General features: G+C 47.0%; 1 protein-coding gene across 3 annotated transcripts in view; it reads left to right on the forward strand.

Moving 5' to 3' along the window:
• The first annotated feature begins 7,700 nt into the window (after nt 1-7,700).
• Nucleotides 7,701-23,278, forward strand: part of Atp6v1c2 (ATPase H+ transporting V1 subunit C2) — a 47,725-nt gene continuing 32,147 nt past the window's right edge. For 2 of the 3 annotated variants that reach the window (XM_076832858.2, XM_076832860.2), the window contains exons 1-3: nt 7,701-7,779; nt 9,122-9,280; nt 11,509-11,576. In XM_076832858.2, coding sequence (XP_076688973.1) covers nt 9,152-9,280; nt 11,509-11,576 — 197 coding nt within the window. In that variant the 5' untranslated portion in view covers nt 7,701-7,779; nt 9,122-9,151. The remainder of the gene's footprint in view (nt 7,780-9,121; nt 9,281-11,508; nt 11,577-23,278) is intronic. The other variant, XM_076832859.2, reaches the window with a different exon arrangement.

Genomic DNA, 23,278 nt, shown 5'->3' on the forward strand with positions numbered 1-23,278 from the left:
ATAAAATAAAGGTATCATGACAACTACAACTGAAAAATGAATCTTTAAAAAAAAATTAAAGTGAAGCCTTGCACTCCACTCTCAGCTTCACTCGCCTCACTGACGTGCCCATAGCCGCGGGAGGCAAAGGGCTTTCTCATTGGGTGGTGCAGACATAAAACCGTCCCACCATCACAGAAGGTTCTAATGGCCAAACTGGACTCTGCACTGCAGATTCACAGCAGGGTGGGGTGGTTGGTGAGGGTGGAGTGAGGAGAAAGTCCTGGAAGGAACAAGAAGGAGCCAGGACTGGTGCTGGCAGGCGCGGGGTGGAGACGCTCCTGTCAAGGGCCCTGAGCGTGATTTACCAGCAGCTCTGAATGCACCAGTGGTCCAGGCGGTGTTTTCTAAACACCAGTGTCCACTAAATGGAAACAGGACACCTTGGAGACATAGGTGGCTCCAGTGCCAGACCTGGAGGTAGCAAAGGCTCATGATGCCTTCAACTCACTCTTGAAAGGTTCAAAATGATAATAATGTAACATAGAAGCTAATACACATGGTAATTGTATTATTTGATGTTTACACACATATATACCCATAAATGCATACCTACATCTTTCTCTCTGTACACATGGTCCCATCATATATCTATACATCAATGGGAGTTCTTTGTACTAGTCTTACAACTTCTCTATGAGATTGAAATGATATTAAAATAAAAAGTTACCAGTCAACAGGAGGAAAATCTCCTCTGCAGACCTCCATTGGTAACTTCTTATAAAGCCTTCAGTGTCAACCACGTCCCCAAAGCCCCACCTCTAAATACCATTGTTTCCACTCTCCCGATGGCTCGTAATGGGAATTCAGCTCAATTAGAGTTTCAGAAGGGACAAGACATATTCCAACCATAGCAGCATTGTTATACATAGAATTTCTTACAAAATTGAAATCTTGATTTTGGATTTCCACTCAATATTCTATGATAATTGGTGTGTGTGTGTGTGTGTGTGTGTGTGTGTGTGTGTGTGTTTCTGGCATTGGAAATTGAACCCATGGTCACTATACCACTGAGCTACATCCCCAGTCCTTTAGGATCTTGATAGGTTGCCTAGGCTGGCATTGAACTTGGTGATCTTCCTGCTTTAGCCTACTGAGTTGTTGGGATTACAGGTGTGTGCTACCCACGGGGCTTCTGTGTTTTTTGATATTTTTCTAAAACGTGTGTATGTGTGTGTGTGTGTGTGTTGCTGAGACTCAAATCCAGGTCCTGGCATGTGCTAGGCAAGCACTCTACCACTGTGCTATAGCCCCAGCCCTAAAGCATTTTTTAATGACATCATGATAATATCCTTATTTATTCAATCCCCTTTTGTTGGACAAAGGTTATTTCCAATTTTCAGCCTTAAAAACATAATTGAGTGTGAATGTTATTCAACCATAAATAGACAATTGATGCTGATCTACTGTGTTATATATCTTCATGACCCTTTCAAACCATTTGAAATTTCTAAAACATGATAGATCTAAAAAGGACAAAACACTTTCACTTAGTTTCCCAGAGTCTTAAGCATTTAAACGCCTTGCTTTCAAAGCAGATGGGGTGGTACATGCCTGTGATCCCAGTGACTCTGGAGGCTGAGGCAGGAGGATCACAAGACCAAGGTCAGCCTGTATAATTTAGCAAGACCCTCTCTCAAAATAAAAAGATAAAAAGGATTCGGGATGTAGCTCAGTGGTAAAGTGCCCCTGGGTTTAATTCTCAATATCCCCCCAAATAATAATAATAAATAAAATCTAAAACTAAGAGGAGAGACACCAAAATTTTAAAATAACTAAATAGCTTCTGGTTTTAGATTCAATGAGCCAAACTGTGCCCTGAGCACTCAGCACTAAGAACCTGACAGTGAATGAATCGTGGTGGTTCTCGGCTTCCTGAAGCCTGGAGTGAAGTGGTGGTTGCCCCACTGTGCGCACCCAGGTCAGGCACATTGAGCCGCTGTGTGCGCATTCTCTCATGCCATTTTCATCACAAATCTTTACTTCTTCAACGCTGGGGACTGAACCCTGGGCCTTGCTCATGCTAGGCAAGTTCCTGTCACTGAGCTACATCCCACTCCAAGACTTAATCCATTTAACTCTTTCTCTTTTTGCAGTGCTGGGGATACAACACAGGGCTCATTGCAACTTCTAACCAGACTTTTTTCTTTTTGACTCTGAAGATTGAACTCAGGGGTGCTTTACTACTGAGCCACATCCCCAGCCTCCACCTTTTTTTTTTTTTTTTTTTTTTTGTGGCAGGTTCTCACTAAATTGCTAAATTGCCCAGGGTGGCCTTGAACTTCTGATCCCACTGCCTCAGCATCCCAAGTCACTGGAACTACAGGTGTGCACCATCAGGTCTGGCTCTAACCAGATCTCGAAGTCCCCATTCTCTCGAAGTAGAGGGGCGCTGAGAGATTGAGTAACAATCTAATAATAAGTGGCAACACTGAGATTTGAGGTCAGATCCTTCTTCTGACTCCAAAGCCTGAGCTCAAACTCAATGAGCAGGGGGTGCAGGTAACTCTTCGCTGGAGCCCATAGACTCTTCCAAAACCCTGGTTACACTTGACTTCCGTTTTTTTTTTTTTTTTTTTTTTTTGTAGCTTTCTGCAGCTCAAGACTCTGATCTTGCAGTGATAATCCCCCCACTGGCGCCCCCAGCCTGGTTAACCTTCCAGGTTAATGACATCAAAGGTGTGTTTGAGGCAACTTCATTAGTGACAAGAGTGCCATATGTTTACAGCAGGGCAGAATCAGTACCTCCCTGAAGACTCCAGGCAGGAGAAACAGGAATTTGGAAATGAATAAGAGGAGGAAAGAAGCAGATAAGGATAGAACCTTTAAAGGTAGCTCTTACTAAAAGCACACTTTTGCTTATTGCTGAATTTAATTCCTAGGAAAACGTAAGACAGAAACTTTTTTATTGTCCGCACTTTACAGCCCACTGAAAAGTCCACCCAAGCTAAGAGACTCGTGTACATTCCCTCAGTGAATGAATGGGAGGCCCAGGAACCCACCTGCAGGCAGAGAGGTAGTGACCAGCGTTGGGCAGGGCTGAGAGGAGTGATTTAGACCTTCAGGGCAGCAGGCACTTGAAGTTCAAGTCCCAGGCCTACCACCAACTGTGTTCCTGATCAGATCCCTTAATCTCCCTAAGCCTGTTTCCTCATCTGTGAAATGAGGATTGTGGCATTTCATGAATGTTTATTCCTCATTCTTATGCAGGTATCACGTTCTGCTGGTGTTTTGTACTCAGACCTTAGTGAGTTGGAGCTGCTCACTCTCCTGTTTACCAGATTTACTTTGCTCTACTCTAGTCTGGAAATGGATTTATCTTTGTATGCCCCTCTGTGCCTTTCAGATACTAAGGAAAGGGAGGAAAAAAAAAAAAAAAAAACTTGTTGAATGAGAGAATAAGGAGGCTTTCCTTTAACTGTCTACATTTTCCCCGGCCTTATTTTCTCCAATGAAAAAGTGACAACCAAGCAGGGCATGGTGCCAATGCCTGTAATCCCATCTTCTCAGGAGACTGAGGCAGGAGGATTGCAAGTTCAAGGTCAGTCTCAGCAATTTAGCAAGGGTCTAAGCAACTTAGTGAGACCCTATTTCTGAATAAATAGATAGATAGATAGATAGATAGATAGATAGGGCTGGGGATGTGGCTCAGTGGTTAAGCACCCCTGGGTTCAATCCTTACTGCAAAGCAAAAAAAAAAAAAAAAAACAAAAACTGCCGTCATGGATGGTCCCTCTCCTAAAACCATAAGCGTTTTGGGCAGAAAGAAAACAAAGGACAAAGTACTTTGGCCCCTTGAAAAACAGGATGCTTTTCAAGGCATAACCATAGCACATCACACATAATCTGTGAAGCCCTAATGCACGTCTGAACAGGTGGGAGAGTGAGAGGAGAGGGGAACTTGGACTCAGGCGCCCTTGCAAAAGTGCTGTTCTCTCTTCGCCTCTTAGCAGGCCTACAAAGTGGGTGCAATTGTGTTCTTTTTCAGATGGGAAACCTGAAACTCAGCTAGGGTAAGCAGCTTATCCGACTGTCTGATTCCAAAGCCTAATCTGTCCCTAGAACACCGTATCAACTCTCGTGGGACAATTCCACTTACATTTCCCACCCTGCGTAGAGCTGTCCCTCTAGAAAAACTTCTCTGGGTTCTTCTCAGCAAAGCCTAGAAAATGCCATGAGCCCTTGAAGCTGCATTTGGAAATGCATTTGGAAATTCCACAAGCCCTTAGTTGTGAGCTTTTCAAAAGAGCACCCTCCGATGCTGCTGTCTGATAGGGGACACCATTTGGGAGCGGCTGGAGAGCAGCAGAGCGACTGGGCCAGCCTGGTCCTTCTGGTTCCCAAACCTGACAGGACTGTTCGCTCTTGCGCAGACTTCAGCTGGCTCAATGCATGACCCGTGCCAACTGCAGAAACTTTGGAGGAATAATCTAACCAGAGTCAAGCTCCTAAGGAGACAGAGATGACTCAAGGCGGATTTGCTCCCCATTCCTTATTCCCAGGGAGAGTATTCATTATGCCTGGTTCTTCATCTTTTTATGCCCTGGGGAGTATTTTAAAAGCAGTGACATTTTAGGCTTTTAGCAGCAGATGTCAAAGACTGAGATGTGTGAGAAGGGGATAGAAAATGGATAGTTTACTGCCACTCTAGGCCAAAGTACAGAAGAGAAGTGCCTACATCACAGCGTGGAAATGACATGCTCCAGTCTCCTGCTGTACCATGGGAGCAGGCGCCACAGCTCTTGGTGGATTTCTCCGGATTTCTCTGTGTCACAGTCTGATCTTGCTTTATAAGGAAGCTTGGGGAAACCTCCCGTCAGTGCACAACTCTCATCTAAACACATAGGTGGTTAAATTTCAGAACAGCGAGTGGCGTACACCTGTAATCCTGGCTACTCAGGAGGCTGAGGCAGGACCATCACAAGTTCAAGGACAGCCTCAGCAACTTAACGAGCCCCTGTCTCAAAATAAAAAGTAAAAGGGTCTGAAGATATAGCATAGTGGTAAAGCTATATCAATCCTCAGTACTTCAAAACAAAACATAACAAAACCTCAAATCTCTTGGACAAGATATTCTCTCTCTCCTTCTCAAGATGTAAATTGTTCAAAAAGATATCTTTATTTGGCTTTGAAATCTGATTCGAGTTCAGGGCTGTGATAAATTGCTGATAACACTAAATTATCCTTAATGATAATATACATTTGATAATTTTTAGTCTTTAAAAAGCAACCAACCACAGGTTGCCAAACTTATACAATATACAATATTGTACAATATATAATAATCTGAATCATGCAAAAAGTCCACACTTGTATAATCAAATATGCATTAAAATTAACAAAAATAATTTGATTACCAGTTTCAGTTATTCTCATATCATAAAAATTACAGGCTATTTTATTCTTTATACTTTTTCACTTTCCAATTTCTTCATATTAAGCATAGAATTATCTTTATACTTAGGAAGAAAGATTATATGGAAAAAGCCAAGTTACCTCTGCACCTATGGTCATCCCCTATTATAAATTCAGATATTTAATAGGAAACTTAAGATGTGAAAGACCAGAAAAATTTCAGATTTTGAGAAAGAAGATTTGAAGGAAGACAAGGAGCTTATTGTTTTATTGTTTTCTTATTGTTTTCTTCAGCAGACGTCCAGGAGTTATTTGCATCTGATTTTTTTTTTTTTTAAATAGTAGTGGAGGCAGGACTCAACATACAAATCTTGAATATTTTGGGGTTTAATCCCCAGCACACACACACACACACACACACACACACACACTGCCATAAGTAATATTGGAGACACCATTAAATGTGTTGCCAATCTCTGAGAATTCAAGTCAAGTCAATGATTTTGAACGTTGGCGGGTAGAAAAATATTGACTGAAGGGACAGCTCAATTTCTTTCTGAGTGATACCTCATTCCTGCAGGTTCACTGGGAGCAGCAGAAGCACCCAGTCCTGGGATGGCTGGCCCGAGTTCCACGCAGCTCTTCCATTGACCAGTTGACACTGGGCAGTTCACACAGCCTCACAGGCACCTCTACACTTGTTTATAGACGATGTGGGGCCCCAGATCTACCATTCTGTTTTCCCTGACTAAGAATGGCATGACTCAAAGTCCAAGACTGCCACCACCCCAACTCTAATGTCCAACCAGGCCACTCCTCCCCTGGAATAGCCACTCAACCCCTGTGCCAGTGGGGTTTCCCCATCCCTGGGTTTCGGGTGTCCTCCCTCGGAAGATGTTGCAAGGACTGACTGATGCACATTAGTGTCCCAATAACAATGATACGCCGTGCAGGTGCTGGGAGTTCCACAGCCACAAGAGCACTGTGGTGACCGCAAAGCCACCTTTGTGTCTTGATTCTGGGCTTTCCATCCTACCATTTGGGGTTCCAGCTTAAGTCTCAAATGACGTCACTTTCCCCAGGGACTAGAAAACATGCACTAGGATAGATGGATATGGCTAGTTTTATATAGTAGGGGAAGTCCATTCTTAGGAAGCCAGGAGTGCCTTCTTCAGCGTACCCCTCAAAGAACAACCCCAGGGGGTGTTGCTATTTTCTTTCCTTTTTGCAGTGCTGCGGATCAAAGGCAGGGCCTGAGGCCACTGAGCTACACCCCTCCGTTGTAGCCCTGAGATTATCTTTCCCAGAAACCACTGAAAACATTGCCAACTCTAAAGTTTCCTCCTTTAACCCAGAGAAACCGAATCCTCAGGTTTTGTCTTGTTTTTAACATTCCTAGTTAGCTCCTGAGATTCCTGTCCTGGTTTCAGGCAGCGCAGGATTCATCCCGCGAAGTCAGCAGCTTTATTTTATGTATGTATGTAGCTACGCATGTATGTATGGTGCTGGGGACTAAATTCTAAAATAAATAGGACTGGGCTAGTCTAGTTAGACCTCACTAGTCGTACTGAAATTGAACGCAATTTTATTTGTTAATTTATTTGGGTGTTGGGGACTGAACCCGAGCGCACGCCGGCAAACCCTCTATCATTGATCCGCACCTCCAGCCCAATCCTAGTAGCTTTATATCCTCTCCATACACAGCGCAATTCCGGAGGTGGGTGGGGGGAGCTGGGTTTTTCCTGGGTAACAAGTGACAAGCTCGCGCCCACACGGACGGGAAAAGTCGCTCCTCTCCCAGGTGTGTGTTCCGAGCATCTGAACCTGTTGCGTTGCTCTCCACGGGTCAGCCCCGTCTGCCCGGCACGGGCCTGGGAAACACCCGCAAGCAGGTGTTTTCCGGAGACCCGTGCGGGTGCCCGGCGGCTGTGAGGTGGGGGTGGGAGGCGGCGGCAGCTGGAGGGCGGAGTCCCCGCTTCTGCCTCGCGGAGTCGTCTTCACTCGCGGTGGGCCCCGCGCAATCGTGGGGCTGGAGACCGGGCAAGCTCTCCGGCACCACCCAGGCCCAGCCCGCGCGCATCGGGCTCGGGGAAGCTTCGCCGGGTCTGACCGGGACCGCGTCCCCTCTCCGCCAAGGCCCAGACGGAGCCCAGCGCCTGCTACTGGAGCCGCTGGCCCCGGCCCGGCGCGACCGCGGGAGGCAGGCGGCCCGTATGCAAATGTCCCGCGGGGGCCGGGGGACGCCTCCAGCGCCGGGGATAAAAGGCGGAGTGAGGCGCGCGGGGCCGCAGAAGTCGCTGCTTCCCGGGAGCCTGCCGGCCGTGCGCTCAGGCCCCCGCGCCCCTGCCCGCAGCCCCGACAGCGCGGTCCTCCCCGCGGCCCCCGGTAAGGACACGCGGCAGCGCAGACACCGGGCGAGGAGGTGGGCCAGAGGCGCCGACGCCGCGATTGCGGCACCGCACCGGGCGACCCACGTCCCCTCGGTCGGGACGCGCCTCCGTGCGCCCAAGGGACCCTAGTCCGCGCTTTCTCACTGGGAACGTGGGAAGCAGACTCCCACACCGCGCTCTCCGGGACTGAGCAGGTGGCATCTCCCTAGGTGCCGCTCTGGGACAGTTTGTCCCCAGGCCATTGGCAGTGAAGACGGAAAGAACTGCGTTTGGTCAGGGTTAGGAGGGACTAAGAGGATCTCAGGCTGGAGTGAGTGGGAGTCAGGAGAAAAAGGCCAGGGGACCCCCGATAGTCCATGTTATTCTCCTGTTTTCCCCCCAGAACTCCGGGGACGCTCGGGAGGCAAGGGACCTGGAGAACCCGCGAGGGGGACCGTGTGGGTGGGTGGGTACGCGTTTGAATGAGCAGAATCGACTTTCTGGGCCCCTGCGCTGCACTGAAACTGCGAGTTACCCAGCCCTGCGGAGTCCTCACCTCCTCTAGTCAAAGATGTCCTGCTCCGCAGCCCCCTTCCTCCTTATTTTAAAAAAGAAGAGACCTTCTAAAGTCTGTTTTTTGTTTTTAATTTTTTTTTTTTTTTGTACCGGGATTGAACTCAGGGGCACTTCATCACTGAGCCACATACCCTGCCCCCCGCCCCCTTTGTATTTTATTTAGAGACAGGGTCTCACTGAGTTGCTTAGCTCTTCGCTAAGTTGCCGAGGCTGGCTTTGAACTTGGTATCCTTCTGACTCAGCCTCCTGAGTTGCTGGGATTACAGGCGTTCTTGCCAACAGGCACTGGCCTAAAGTTTTTGAAGCTAATACCAAACTCAAGGTTGGTGGGTTAATCTGGGGTTTGTGATGGCTCCTTCCTTCATCCACCCATCCTGCACCCGCAAGATGCAATGTGTGAGGAAGAAAAATATCCCAGAGAGCACCCAAGTCTGACTGTCTGTCCCCCCAGCTTACGATGGCAGGCAGCAGTTGTGACCTGGGACCTGGGGAGAGTGAAAGGAACCAGCCCTCCTGCTTAAAACCGGTCAGGGCCACCTGGGGATGAGAGCCTGTGAGTCTCCTGAGGGCTTCTCCGGAGGAGATAAGCACATTGCTTTGTTCCTATGGGTGTCTTTGGAGCTAGACTCTGAACTACAAGGTCCAAGCGACAAGGAATGAGAAACAGGAAAAGTGACGGATCCAGAGAGGATTAATTCTGAAGGCAGGGAGTGGTGACAAGTAGAGACATCTGACACATCTCTCCTCCTGTTTCTGTTTGTGTGCGTTTGTCTTGGTTCTAGACAGTGACTGGGAAACAGAAGACTGGAAACATGTCCGAGTTTTGGTTGATTTCGGCCCCTGGTGATAAGGAGAATTTACAAGCACTGGAGAGGATGAATACAGTAACCTCCAAGTCCAACCTGTCCTACAACACCAAATTTGCTATTCCTGACTTCAAGGTGAAATTCCTGGGGAGGGGAAGGGAGATGGTGGACTGGTGGGCAGGAAGCAGCCTCTGGGGAATGAAGGAGAAAATAACAGGTCAAAGTAGGGACACTGAGGACAAGCCTGAGCTAGGGGATAGATAGGGGAGTCAGTGGGCTCCATGGGTCTTCAGGCCATGGCTCCAAACTAACTGTGGCACCTTGGCCTTGAAGCCCCGGGAGAGAATGAGGAGAGGGAGATGGTGGTGGTGGCAGCATCTAATGCTTCATATAAGTGGGAAGAACCTGTGAATAGCAGGTCCTCACCCGTGGTCCTGGGGACCTTCTTGTTTTGTCTGCAACATTTAAGAAGACCAACCACAGACTTGGTGTATTCTGGCTTGCAGGCCTCAGGCCTCGATTGTACTCCTGACCTAGGGGAAGGGCAGGAAATCCAGGATCTTTCTGATTTTGTTGGGGGGGGGGGCTGTACAGACAGCTGGCAGAATGGCAGAGGTTTGGGGTAGTGCACAGTATCCGAGGGCTCTTTAGTGGACAGCAAAATGAAGATAAAAGGGTAAAGAGGAGGAAGATATATACAATCCTCAAAAACAGTGGACTTGGGCTGGTGGTGTGGCTCAGTGGTAGAGGGCTGGCCTGGCACGTGAAGTCTTAGGTTTGATCCTTAGCACCACACATAAACAGAACACAGACTGGCAGTATTTCCTAAGACTGTAGGTTTCCAAGGGGAAGAGGTAGCTAAAGAATTCTTTGGGACCACACCAATGTACACACACTGAGGGTGCCAACCACCCAGAGTCCTTATAATCAATCCTCTTCCAATCCTCAGTTTGCCCCCCTGCCAAAAGAGTGCACTGTCACCCTGAGTTGTTGGTGATGCTGCTCCATGTGCCAGCATTTATTGAGCAATGTGCTGGCAGCCAGGTCCTGTAAACAGAAGATTCCTTGTGGAGTCTTCGAGGCTCCCCCTTACAAGGTTGGGATGGGCTGAGAGAAGCTTAGTGATTGCTAGGCTGTGGGGCTGGCAAGTGGCAGGTGGGGTTCTGTATCCAGGTCTTGCTTCTTCTTCAAGCCTGCCTCTGTTAACCCTGGGGACAGACACTGTAGAGGTTAGTGAATCCAGCCTCCACTCATTTACTGAGCAGGGCACCCTGCTAGACTCTGGAGGATACAAAGTTAAAAAATGACGTGGCCCTACTAAAAGTTGCTTAAAACTAAGTTGCTTGCATGTCTATAATCCCAGAGACTTGGGAGGCTGAGGCAGGAGGATCTCAAGTTCAAGGGTGGCCTCAGCAATTTAGCAAGAACCTGCCTCAAAATTTTAGAAAAAGGTATGTAGCTCAGTGGTAAAGTGCTCCTGGGTGAAATCCTCAGCACCCTTTGCCCTCAAGAATTAATTTTTTGAAAATAAGCAACTTCGCCAATATCCAGTGGAGATTTCCAGACTTCATCAAAGATTTATTAGTTTTTAAATTTGGGGGTTTTCTGGGGACTTAATGCAGGCCCTTGCTCATGCTAAGCATGTGCTCCACCACGGAGCCATGCCCCCAGCTCTCCCTAATTGCTTTTAAAGTCTGGTTGGTCTAATCACAGGATGGCAAACCTTTTCTTTCTGATTCTGTGAAAAGACCTTTCAATACAATTTTGCGGACATTGCAATCATTTCTGCACTAAGAGACAGATCATGAATAATCCACAAAGGAAAGGTCCTCGAGGGGATGTAGCTTAGGTAGAGTGCTTGCCTCACACAGGGCCGTAGGTTCTGTCTCCAATATTGAAGAAAAACAAAAACAAAAGAAAGAAAAGGACCATTACAAATGAGTGGGAAGAAAAGCTGCTCCCTTCTAATCAAGGTCAATGTCAATAGCAGCAAAGGACAGAGAAAGGGATGGTGGTCCTGTCTTAGGGAAGAAAGGCTTTTAGAAAGGATAACTTGTTAAAGTTGCTGGGGATTCATCTCATGAATAGCAGACTGCCTCTCTCAGAGGAAAATGAGCTGAGGTCAGCCCATGACGTAATAGTTCTTCCTATGGTGGAGATATGACAGTTTATCCTGTTGGTCCCTAAAATAAAATAAAAATCCTAAATCCATGGGTTTGCCTTAGGAGTTCTTCCTACTTCTCAGTTTGGCTGTTGGCCAGGAGCAGCCAACTCCAGATGAAGGTAGAGTGCCTCACACTGCTGTTGAAGCGACAGCCACGCCTCTCTGCCAGCCAGCACTAATTATTTTATGATCTTTCTAGGTGGGGACCTTGGATTCTCTTGTTGGTCTCTCTGATGAGTTGGGGAAACTCGATACCTTTGCTGAAAGGTAAAATATTTCTTATTTACTACATACAAGTGAGAATTTGACATTGTTGTCAGAGGACACAGTGTTCTTGCTTTGGCTGAATCAAAGTATGGACTCATACTCTAAACCTGGCTCCAAAAGTCAGCAGAGTGATCAGGTGGGTCCCCTGGGGGAGTGGGGTCAGCAGGAGCATGCGGGGCCCATCCTTGCTTTGCTTGCCGGAAATAGCATCTTTTTTTTTTTTTTTTTTGGTACCAGGGACTGAACCCAGGGGTGCTTAACCACTGAGTTCATCCCCAGACCTTTTAATGCTTTATTTTGAGACAGGGTCTCTCTAAGTTGCTTAGGGCCTTGCTGAAGCTGGCTTTGAACCTGATCCTCCTGCCTCAGTCTCCTGATCTGCTGGGATTACAAGCGGGCCTCACCGCCAGCTAGAAGGCAGCATCCTATAAGGGGTTGCCTTCAGTATGAAGATCATGCATACAGCTGAGTCACTTAGAGAAATAATTGGTGCAATTCCCCTCAAAGCTTTTAAGTTTGTTGGTTTTTTTGATAATATTTGTAAAAAAAAAATCAAAGTACAAAAAAGAAAGAATGTAGAGTGAAAATTAAGTTTCCCTCTGATGTGTTTTCCTCTTTCCTGTCCCCTGGCCCCTCATTCCCCTCTTCTGAGGCAGTGCTATGACTTTCTAGGCCAACTTTCCAGAGAGAGCCTATTTGAGCACAAGTCCACATGCATGTATTTCATATGTGCTCTCATAAAGTGCAAACAACTGCATATGTTCTGTGTCTTGCTTTTTTGTTTAATAGCATAGCTTAGAGATAGTTCCATGCCAGTTCATTGCTGCACATTCTTTTTACTAGCTGTGTGGCCTTAAATAGATGTACCCTCATTTATTTGATTTCTCTGTTGTTGGACGTTTAAATTTTCTAGTCTTTTGCTATCACAGGCAGGGTGGTGATGACTGTCCTTTGTGCACATGTCGAAGTGGAACACTTCAAAATGGTTGGTAGTTCTGGGTCAAAGAGTCTTTGCAAGGACAGCTTACAGATATGTCCCTAGTGCCCTGCCAAGAAGTTGTTCATTCCATTCACACGCTCTCCAAAAGTGTATGAAATATCGGATTTCTTTTAAATAAGTTTATTACAAATTTGGTGCATAATCACTGGGAATCAGTTATAGCTCATAGAATAGCGTGAAAAAGAAACTACAACTCACCCATGATCAGGTAGTCCAGAGACAAACACTGTTATATTGTGTTTACAGCCTGTACCTTCAATTTTCCCAGCATATATATTATTTATATATACATATACTAATAAATGTAAGCCCATATTATATACCTTATACATGTAAATCCATATTTTGCTGTTCTCTTCATATTTTAGATTTTTTTTTTATGTATTGGGGGTTGAACCCAGGGGCACTTGACCACTGAGCCACATCCCCAGGCCTTTTTTTTTTTTTTAATTTTGAGACAGGGTCTTGCTACGTTGTAAGGCCTTGCTAAGTTACTGAGGCTGACGTTGAACTCTTGATTCTCCTGCCTCAGCCTCCCAAGCTGCTGGAATTATAGGTGTGCACCACTGTGCCTGGCAAAAATCATTTTTTAAACTTAGAGTCTTTGAACTATTATGGTAGAAATTGGTACTATGGATTGAATTTGGGGCACTTTACTTCTAACTTACATCCCCACCTCCCAGTCTTTTTTTTTTTTTTTTTTTTTCTTTTAAAAAAATTTTTTGAGACAGGGTTTTGCTAAATTGCTCAGAGCCTTTTAAGTTGCTGAGGCTGGCTTTGATCCTGCAAGCCTGCCTCAGTCTCTTGAGCTTCTGGGGTTACAGATGTGCACCATTGCAATTGGTGTGCAGGTCATAGTCTTTGAGAAAGAAAACCAACTTTGACTTTCTCATCTATAAAGCGAGGTACAGTGACCATCTCTCTGCTTTCAGGGAGGAATGTAGGGCAGTAGAATAATGTTAATTGTCATCAAATCCCAGCGCATGTCCTGTGAAAAATCACCATCCAGGAGATTTGGCTGGATTCCCAAGTGCCAGCTCCTGTCTGCGGCTGCTCTGTACCTGAGGTTTGGTGGGCCTTCTGTAGCAAGAGGACAGATGCTAGTCAGATCATCAAATCGGAGGACACCAAGCCTAAGCAATGGCTCTGACAGATGCCATCGAGTGCAGCCCCTGCCCTTGGCTGGGATGGCCTTCCGTGTTCCCTGCCAGCCCTGACAGACCACAGCACGAGGCTCTTCAGTCCTCGGCAGAAACACCAGCTGAAGGAATGAGAGCTGCTCCGTGGCAGCTGCTCAGCACTCTGGTCTCAGCCCTCAGTGGCTGCCCTTCTCTCTCTCCGACCCATTCACCAGTGCCCCCAGCTCTGAGCTTCTGTGGGCCTGGATTATTGCTGTTGGTTCCACCTGAGTTTCTTTCTTTCTTTCTTCTTCTTCTTTTATTTTTTTGATTGCTTTTTTCTTCCCAATAGACAGTTGTGTTTTGTTCTGTACATACTTGTTGTACGAATTGCCTCTGATGGTTCTATAGTATATTTGTTTATTGTTGTTGTTTTTGGAAATGAGGTGAACCCAGAGGTACTTAACCATTGAGCCACATCCCCAGCCTTTTTTATTTTGAGACAGGGTCTCACTAAGTTGCTTGGGGACCTCTCTAAGTTGCTGAGGCTGGTCTTGAACTTGCAATCCTCCCGCCTCAGCCTCCTGAGCCTCTGGGATTATAGGCATGCGCCACCACACCCAGCATGGTGTAGCATATGCTTAAAAAAAAAAAAAACAACTAGAAAATGCATGTACAAGCAAGTCGTGAGCTCTCATTTTGAAACACAGAAATGTACAAATGAGAGTGTTTTTACAAACAGGGACTAGGTGTGGTCAAGAATGAAAATCACTGTGCGCTGTTTTGAGTTTTGTTTGTAGGTGTGTATTCCCAAGAGCTTTTCTATCAGGGGAAAAAGAAAAAAAGTGAGGTTTGAGTGCCCTTAGAGTTCTAGCTTTGCTCTAGTCCAGGGCCTGGAACTGATAACTCCCAGGTCCATTTGGGAACAAGCTCCCTGGCTCCGTGGAAAGTGCTCCAGTGTTATTAGATAAATAAACCCCAGCTGGCCCTGTAACCTAGGCAGCATAAACCTGTCAGCACTGCTTCTGCCCAGGAGGACAGAGAAGGGACAAGAGTTTTCAAGGTGTATTGTTTCCCTATCCTTTTATTATTTATTTACCGGGGACTGGAGTGTTTTTCCATGTAGCTGGAAGGCAGCCTTTGCTTATGCGAGCTTTCCCATTATTTTTTGATTCATTCTTTCATGCCACTGTGTTAATTTATTCTGTATTTACATGGTGATTCATAAACATTTGAGAAGCCCAGTGCTTTTCCCCGCCCCAGCCCCAACCTTTCAGCGTGTGAGTCTGTCCCAGCATCGTGGCCTGTCCTGCCGTCCTGGTTGACATATTACATTTCACAGGCACTTGGCATTCAGCTATGCCTCATGGTTTCTCCGGGGCCATGTTGACTGCCTCTTGCCCCTGAGCACGTTGCCTGTGTTGTGGAATAGCTGATGGCTTTTTCTTTACCCACGTGGTTCGTGAAGCTGTCTGAGGGTTGGCTGATCAAAGATCACGGATCTGAGTGTGGACGTCCACTTGGTGATGCCAGTAAGTTCTTGTGGGGACCTTCTAAATAGGAGTGAGATGGAACGGGAAGAAGTGCCCAGGCTTCTCTTCTCTGTCCATGCAGAATATCAGGTTGAGGTTATCTGTGGACATTTCAGGCCTGTCCTGCACCGGTCCTTCCGCCTGCCCCCCCTGACACCTCTCCCAGCTCCTCCCCATGCCTCCAGACCTCCTGCTCGCCTTCTCCAAGCAGAGTGCCGCTCCACTCCCTCCTCCACGGCCCTCACCCCCAGGGACAGGACTGAGAGGCCGCCTGTCCTCTGACCCCATTCTGTTCTCTGCTTCTGTGAGTTAAACTGTTTTAGATTCCACCTGGGAGGGAGGAGAGGCTGTCCTCCTTTCTCTGTCCTTGCGCTGTTCACCATGGCATCTGCTAGCCACCGGGCTCAGCAGAGCTCTTGAAATGTGACCAGTCTGAATGCAGATGTGTGTCAAACACACATCAGGTTCAAAAGACAGAACGGGAAAAATAATTTCAAATATCTTATTATTCTTTTTAATGTTAACTGCCTGTTAAAATGATAATATTTTGGATATTAGATGAAATAAAGTAGGTTGCTAAAATTAATTTCACCTGTTTTTACTTTTGGAAATGTAGTGATTAGAAGTTCTTGAATTACTTACGTGGCTCCTGTAATATTTGTATTGGGCAGCACTGGGCTATAGCTCTGAGTGTTTCTCAACCTTGACCATGTAAGTGAGTGCCCTGGGGATCTTTAGACAACGCGGTTGTGACTCAGGGGATCTGAAGCCAGGGATTCTGCATTTCTTACCATGTTGCTGGCCTGCAGACTGCACTTGGCTTACCAAGGCTCAACACTTTAAATTAGTGGCTCTTCAACTTCAATGTGCGTCGGAATCATCTGGAAGGTTTGTTAGAGCACCCATTACTGGGCCTCATCCCTAGAATTTGTTATTCTGAGGGGCCTGAGAATCTGATTCTCTAAGCTCCCCGGGTGGCAGTGCTCCTGGTCCTGGCTGAGCTTTGAGAATGGCTTCTTCACCTGGTGGTGGGGCGATCTGTTTCCCCAGGGCCCAAAAGATGTCATTATGACATGTGCATTTTTAGAACTGGTTCTTGGATGATACAAAATTTTCCAGTTCTGTTGGTGTGTTGATTTTCTCTGGGGGAAGGAGTACTGATATTGGTATATTGTGTTTTTGGAGAGAAGAGTCAGTTTCATGAACTTTTTCAGGTTATTTGCATGGAGTCTACCAGGGTCTGCCGTAGCTGCACATTTCCCGTTGGTTTTGGCCTTTGCATTTTCTTTGGTTATGCTACCCATGGTCTACTTGTTTTGCTTTTAAGAGGAGCAGTTCTTGTCTTCATTTACCAATTTTATCATTTTCTTGATTTCTGATTTTTAAATTTCTGCATATATCCTGATTTTCATCTTCTTGCTTTATTGAGGTTTGTTTTCTTTCTGCAAAACCTACTTAATTGCATACTTAGTTCATTTATTCTCTCTCTCTCTCATGCTAAGATAATGAGTTTTTCTCTGAATATCATATAACTTAAGTTTTGATGTGTGGTGTTTTCATTTTTTTAAATTTAGCTCATTTTTTTTTTAATCCTATGTTTCTGGAAAGTTAGTTTTTTTGTTGTTGCTCCTCCTTCCCTTTCTTTCTTTTGTAGTACAGAGATTGAACCTAGAGGTGCTTACTCTACACTGAACCACTTCCCCAACCCTTTTTAAGGCCAGGTCTCATGAAGTGGCCCAGGTCCTGGCTTAGCTTCCCTGGCAGCTGGGACCACAGGTGTGTGCCACGGTGCCAGACTTGTTTTTCCCTTAATTCTTTTGCCTTGTGAGAGAATGAATTGGGTACTATGTCTGCCTTTGGGAATTTGAATTTTCTTTGTGACTTCATCTATTGCTGATTTTTCTTTTTTTCTCTTTCGGAACTGGAATTGAACCCAGGAGTGCTCTACTACTGAGCTACATCCCCAGTCCTTTTTATTTGTATTTTTTGAGAGAGTGGCTCACTAAGTTTCTAAGGCTGGCTTTGAACTTGTGATCCTCTTGCCTCAGCAAATCACTAGGATTTCAGGAATATGCTGCCATGCCTGGCTGCTGTGTTTTCCATGGATTCTAGGGAAGGGTGAGTTCTATTGGAAGGACATTATTTGTGATATTTCTATTCCCTACTTCATATTGTAAACGCCCTGCTGTTCTTGCGGGGTCTGTAAAGGTCTGTGCTGGTTCTGACTCCACTGAGGACTGTCCTTTTATTATTCTCCAGGCTTCTGTTTATACTGTATTCTGTTTTGAGTTCCAGACCACCTGATGTTTGTCACTTCCCTATTTTAGTAACTTCCAATGATTGATAGATGAGAGTATTGACACTCAAAGATGTAAGTCACTTGTGCGAGATCGTACAGCGTGGAGTGTCCGGCCTTTGCCTTGGTCACCCCAACCCCCTGCCTTGCCCTGTCAAAGCCTGGGCAGGTGGCAGTCAGTGCTCCCTCTCCTCTTCTGCCCAGCCTTCAGCTCAGCCCTGCTGGGACAGTCTGTAATGCCTGGTACCTGACAGGCTTCCCCAGCGCCCAGCCACTTTTCCCAAACCAGAAGCCCGGCCACCGGGTGGGGGGTGGGAGGGAGTTCTGGCTGCCCTAGGACCTCATGCCTGAAGTGAGGGTCAGCCGGAGGCCGCCATGTGAGATCCTTGGAGGCTGAGTTTAGCATAAGGCACTTCCTCCTTGGACCCTGCGGGGACGTTGGCTCCCAGATTCCCCAATCCCAGTCCAGTTAGTTCTTTGGTGCCCTGGGCGGGTGCTATGGTGTAGGCACTCCTTATTTTCAGCAGCCACGGAGGGTCTCAAATGTCCTTTCTTTGCCTCTTTCTGCACTGCCACATCCTCTTGACAGTGTCCACAGCTTGCTTCTGGAGAGTCTCTTCCTTTGGGATCTCAGGCCGGGGGTCCTTGGGCCCCAGGCGCCGCTGCTCACAGGTCACCTGTCCACACCTCCACCTGAGACACTGGGAAGGACCAAATCCTGTGGCTCCATCGCCAAAACCTGTCCCGCGTCCATCCAGGTCTCAACATGCCCAGCCCTGCACCTCTGTCCACACTGCCCTCGACCCATTCCTGAATCTGACAACAGATGCAGTTGCCTGCTGCTTCCTTTTCATCTGCTTTCTCCCCAGAGCCAGAATGAGGCTTTTTTTTTTTTGGTGCTGGGGATGGAATGCAGGGCCTTCAGGGCATGCTAGCCACTAGCCCATGTGTTCCCACACTCTCAGGCCAGAATGGTCTTTTTAAAAAATGACTCTCTTGCTTGAAACCCTCCCTTGGCTTTCCAGTGCCCTCGGTATCAAGTCTGGGCCCTTGACCCTGGCTGCCAGATCCCTAGCTTACCCGTCCTGGCCTTTCTTCACAGAAGGAGGAGGACCACTCTCCTCCAGCCACCCTGGCTCTGTCCTGCCGTAGGTCTGTACTCAAACATCTTCCTGAACATTGAAGGCTCCTGCCCACCACCCCACCCTGGCATGGGGGGCCCCTTGTTATCCCAGTTTCAGTTCAAATGCTATCTCCCCCAGGGACTTCTCCAGACTGCTGGAAGAAGACAGCCTAGTCGCTCAAGGACACGCTGTTTTAATTTTGCACATGCCATATACCACTACTGAGCACCTGTCCTCCTCCCTCCCTCCTTCCTCTCCCCCCTCCCCGGGGCCTTGCCCATGTGGAGCACATGCTCTAGCCCTGAGCTGCGCTCTAAGTACTTCTCTTGCCCATTTTTGTCTGTGATTCCTTACAGAGTATGAGCTATGGGAAAACAGACCAGATTCATCCCTTCTCTGACAGCAAGCAGTGCCTGCCTCGTGGCAGGGGCCGAGAGACTCTGCTGCCTACACATGTCTCCCCTGTCTCCACTCGCAGGACCCTGGGGAGCGTTTAGAAAGTGCAGGTCCTTGGCAGCAGCTCCAGGATTCCTTGCCCAGGTCTGGGGCAGGGTCTAGGAATCTGCATGTTAAGTGACCGGGCACCTGTGATTCTGCAGCTGGGGCTGGATACCCTGGGAGCACTGTTGTCTTCGCTGAGTGCAGTCACAGCCATCCTCCCACCTAATCCTAAAGTGCTTCCAAGAGTCAGTCCAAGGCCAGGAGTCTAAACACATGTTGGAGAGCTTAGGGCCAGGGACAGTGGAATGTGCCTGTAATCAAAAAAACTTGGGAGGCTGAGGCAGGAGTATAGGCTGAGTATCTCAGCCAAGTGAGACCCTGTCTCAAAATAAAAAGTAAAAAGGGATGGGATGTGGCACTTGCCTAGCATGTGCAAAGCCCTGCACTCGACATCCAATACTACTACTACAACTACTACAAAAAAAAAAAAAAAAAAAGGTTATAATGCAGTTTGATTTTTTTTTCTTGAACAGGTAATGTAATTTGTATGTACTGAAGATAAAAATGATATAAAAGGCTCTGTAAGGAGAAGTCTCCTTATACTGTCTCCCTGCCTCTTGCCCCAGACACTAAGGAAGCCACTTTTATGAGCTGCTTGGATACATCGCATCTTCATACAAACACAAGACAATTCTGTATATGTTTATATGCCCCCCCCCTTTTTTTCTGGTACTGGGGATTGAACCCAGTGGTGCTCTTCAGCCGGACTACACGCCCAGGATGCACGTCCCCTTTTTGTGACAGGGTCTCTCTAAGTGGCTGAGGCTGTCCTCAAACTTGAGATTCCTGCCTCAGCCTTCCAAGCTGCTGGAGTTACAGGTGTGCACCTCCACTCCCGGCTCTTCCCTTGTGAAATACAAAGTGAGATTCCACATGTGCTGATTTGCATCTTGGTTTTCTCTCTCCTCTTAACATCCTGGGAGAACTTTCCCATCAGTACGGAAGACCTTTCCTGCTATTTCAGGTACCTAGCATTTCATTGTGGTTTGTGAACTAGTCCCTTACAGAGGGACTCTCGGGTGGCAGACTTTTGTGGAGAGAGGCTGTTACCAGCAGTGCTGCAACCTTACAGATGGGTCAGTACTTCAGGGAGACGCATGCGGGTGTATCTGTAGGATAAATTCTCAGGAGGAAATTTGCTGGGTCCGGGAGTCATGTGCCTTTGTTATTGTTGACAAGTGTTCCAGAGTTCTGTCCATCTGAAGTGACCATCTTGCATTTCTACCAGCAATGAGGGAAAGCCCCTATTTCCTATAACTTTTCTTTCTTTTTTTTTTTTTTTTTTTGTGGGGGGCGTAGGTACCGGGGATTGAACTCAGGGTCGATCAACCACTGAGCCACATCCCCAGCCCTGTTTTGTATTTTATCCAGAGACAGGGTCTCACTGAGTTGCATTGCACCTTGCTGTTGCTGAGGCTGGCTTTGAACTTGTCATCCTGTGCCTCAGCCTCCAGAGCTGCTGAGATTACAGGCATGTGCCACTGTGCCTGGCTCCTGTAACTTTTCTAATAGAGCATGTCATCAGGCTTTTGGGTTTTTACAAGCCTGATAGGTATGAATTGCTACTTCAGTGTAGTGCTCTCTCTCTCTCTCTCTCTCTCTTTTTTAATGGTTTTATTGAGAAATAAGTAAATGGCAAAAATGTTTCCATTCACTGTTGGAGGACATTAACATGGTTTTGGGTTATTAAAAAAAAAAAAGCTGTTATGCACATTTATGTACAGTCTTCGAATTGACATATTTTCATTTCTCTGAAGTAAATGACATAGCTGGGGTCTTGGGTACCCTAAGTGTGGATACAGACATCCTCTTAGCTCTCGGTATTTGGGACTGATCCCTTGCCCTGTGGCAGACACAGCTTAGAAGAGGACCACAGGGTACACCGGGTCCCAGGGCAGCTCATCTGCATCTAGCGCTTAGTATTTTGTAGACACAGGGTGTGGTGAGTTGTTGTTGTTGTTTTGTTGTCTTAAGGTAGTAGTATTCATTCTTTGAAAGTCTCAGATTCTAGGAGATGACACAAATGCAGTCTCAATGCCGGGTCACACTTGCATGATGAAGGAATGGTAAGAGCCACGTGGCCCTGAGCAGCACTGGACCCACGTCCTGCTCCACATCTCTCTCTGTTTGTTTGTTTTTTTTTTGTGGACTCCTTCACCAGTTTGTGTGCCATCCTTGTGCGGGAGTCAAACTAATCGCTGTTCCAGTTTTAGGATCGTTGCTACTGAAGCAAGCCACCCCCTCCACACCTCAAGCCTTGGTCTAGCTGGCCACTGCTACCCAGGTTCTCACTGGGCGTTTCCCAGGAGCCGCTGCATTCTTGCAGAAGCCCAGAATGAGTAGTTCTGAAAGATCTTCAGAGACCTCTTTTTTTTTCTTGCTCAGATGAGGAAAGCAACCTTTTGATGTGGTCGATGGAGTTTCAGATATAGCAACGAAGGTTTGTTTTGTCCACCTTCTCCCCTGTAATATTCCCTAATGTGTAATACTCCCTGGTATGCAGTACATTTTCCTTAAGTGCCAGAAATAATAGGCATTGTACTGTGCGTGTCAGGTATGCGCAGGGTTTCCTGGGACTGTAACAAAGGGTCAGTAGTGTCCATGTGGCTCAGGCTATCCCAGGTGCTCCCAAAGTCCTGCTCAGGACAGGCAAGGGTCAGGTTGGGGTGGCAAAAACCATGGCTGGACAGGCAAGTGTATTCCTTGTAAACTCTGCTAAGGGGTTTGAACATAATATTTGAACTTCTCAGGAAACCACTGACATAGTCTCAGCAGTACAGCAACATGGCAGGGGAGTGTTTTGGGTGTGTATTTTTATTGAGATCTCTCTGGCTGCTGTGGGATGGGTGAACAGGTGGGGCCTCTTTAAGGTCCATGGGGAAAACAGAGAGCAGGTGGGTGAAGGAAGCCTAAAGAAAGACACCATGACGTGTCTAGGATATCGACCTCAGGGTAGGCTTGACAAATTTTGGTTGCTACAAAAAACAGTTGTGATGATGGAAAGGATGGGTTTTGGGTTGCCGACGAACTTTGGAGAATGTGAATTCAACCCTTCGAATCTGAAGGGCTGAATCAGTTCTCGACCTCCCCATCCAGGCTGGCTCTCCACCCTTAAATCCAGGGGAAGAGCAGGGCATTTTTAGACTGAGCTATAACGCACACTCGGTGACATCCACTCTTCGTATACAGGTAATTCATCTGTTCCCAATATATTTACAAAATAATGCAACTGTCACTACCATCTGGTTCCAGATTTTCTTTACCCACAAAAGAAACTCTGTACCCATCAGCAGTCACAGACCAGTTCTCTCCCAAATTATCGGCAACCATTAGTCCACCATTTGTCCCCTCACCATCTCTGTGGACACTTAGTGCAGAGGGAAAACCAGGATATTTTAAGAGAAACCAGGAAAAGAAATGTATGCCTTGCAGATTTGCCAGGAAGTGCACGTGGATGGCCCTGGAAGGCGGCTATGATTGACAGGATGTGAGGCAGGTATGGCTGGGAGGCTTCTGGGAGCCCAGGGCCTCTGCAGGGTTGAGAAGAGGTTTGTCTGACAGTCTGTTCCTTCTTCTGACTCTTAACAAGCTCTCGGGGCAGACAGACAAGCAATGGAAATCACGAGCAGCTTGTGGGAAATGCTGTTGATAAAGTCCAGTTGACTACTCTGAAGTTGAGGCGGGTGAGCCGGCTGGCCTGCGGGGCTCGTTTGGCCCTGGTCAGTCACTGCGGAGCTGTGTGTTCTTAGACAAGTCTCCACCCCTCCTGGGTCCAGAGGCCCTTCACCTGTGTCCCCTCCCATGAGTCTGGGTCACAGTGCCTGTGACGGTCACACTCTTAGGCATGATCTGAAGCCGTGGTGGTAAGGATGTTTTCATGGAGGGCTCATTCTCGCCATTGTTTTTGATGATGATAAAATGAACGTTTAATTCTACTACAGTGAACTCCCTGAAGAAATCAACTATCTCTGGCATGACTTTCATAATTAGCGCACCTCTCTGTATACTTTCTGGCTACATTTTGGGTTGTCCTAAAGTTGCATCTGTAAATTGAAATTACAGGTCCCCCTGCGTTTGATCCCCAGTAACAAATGCTCCAGGGCACACACACAGGGATCATGGGGTCAAGGG

Source organism: Callospermophilus lateralis, chromosome 14 (assembly GCF_048772815.1).
Source record: "Callospermophilus lateralis isolate mCalLat2 chromosome 14, mCalLat2.hap1, whole genome shotgun sequence".
In the NCBI taxonomy this organism is placed as follows: Eukaryota; Metazoa; Chordata; class Mammalia; order Rodentia; family Sciuridae; genus Callospermophilus; species Callospermophilus lateralis.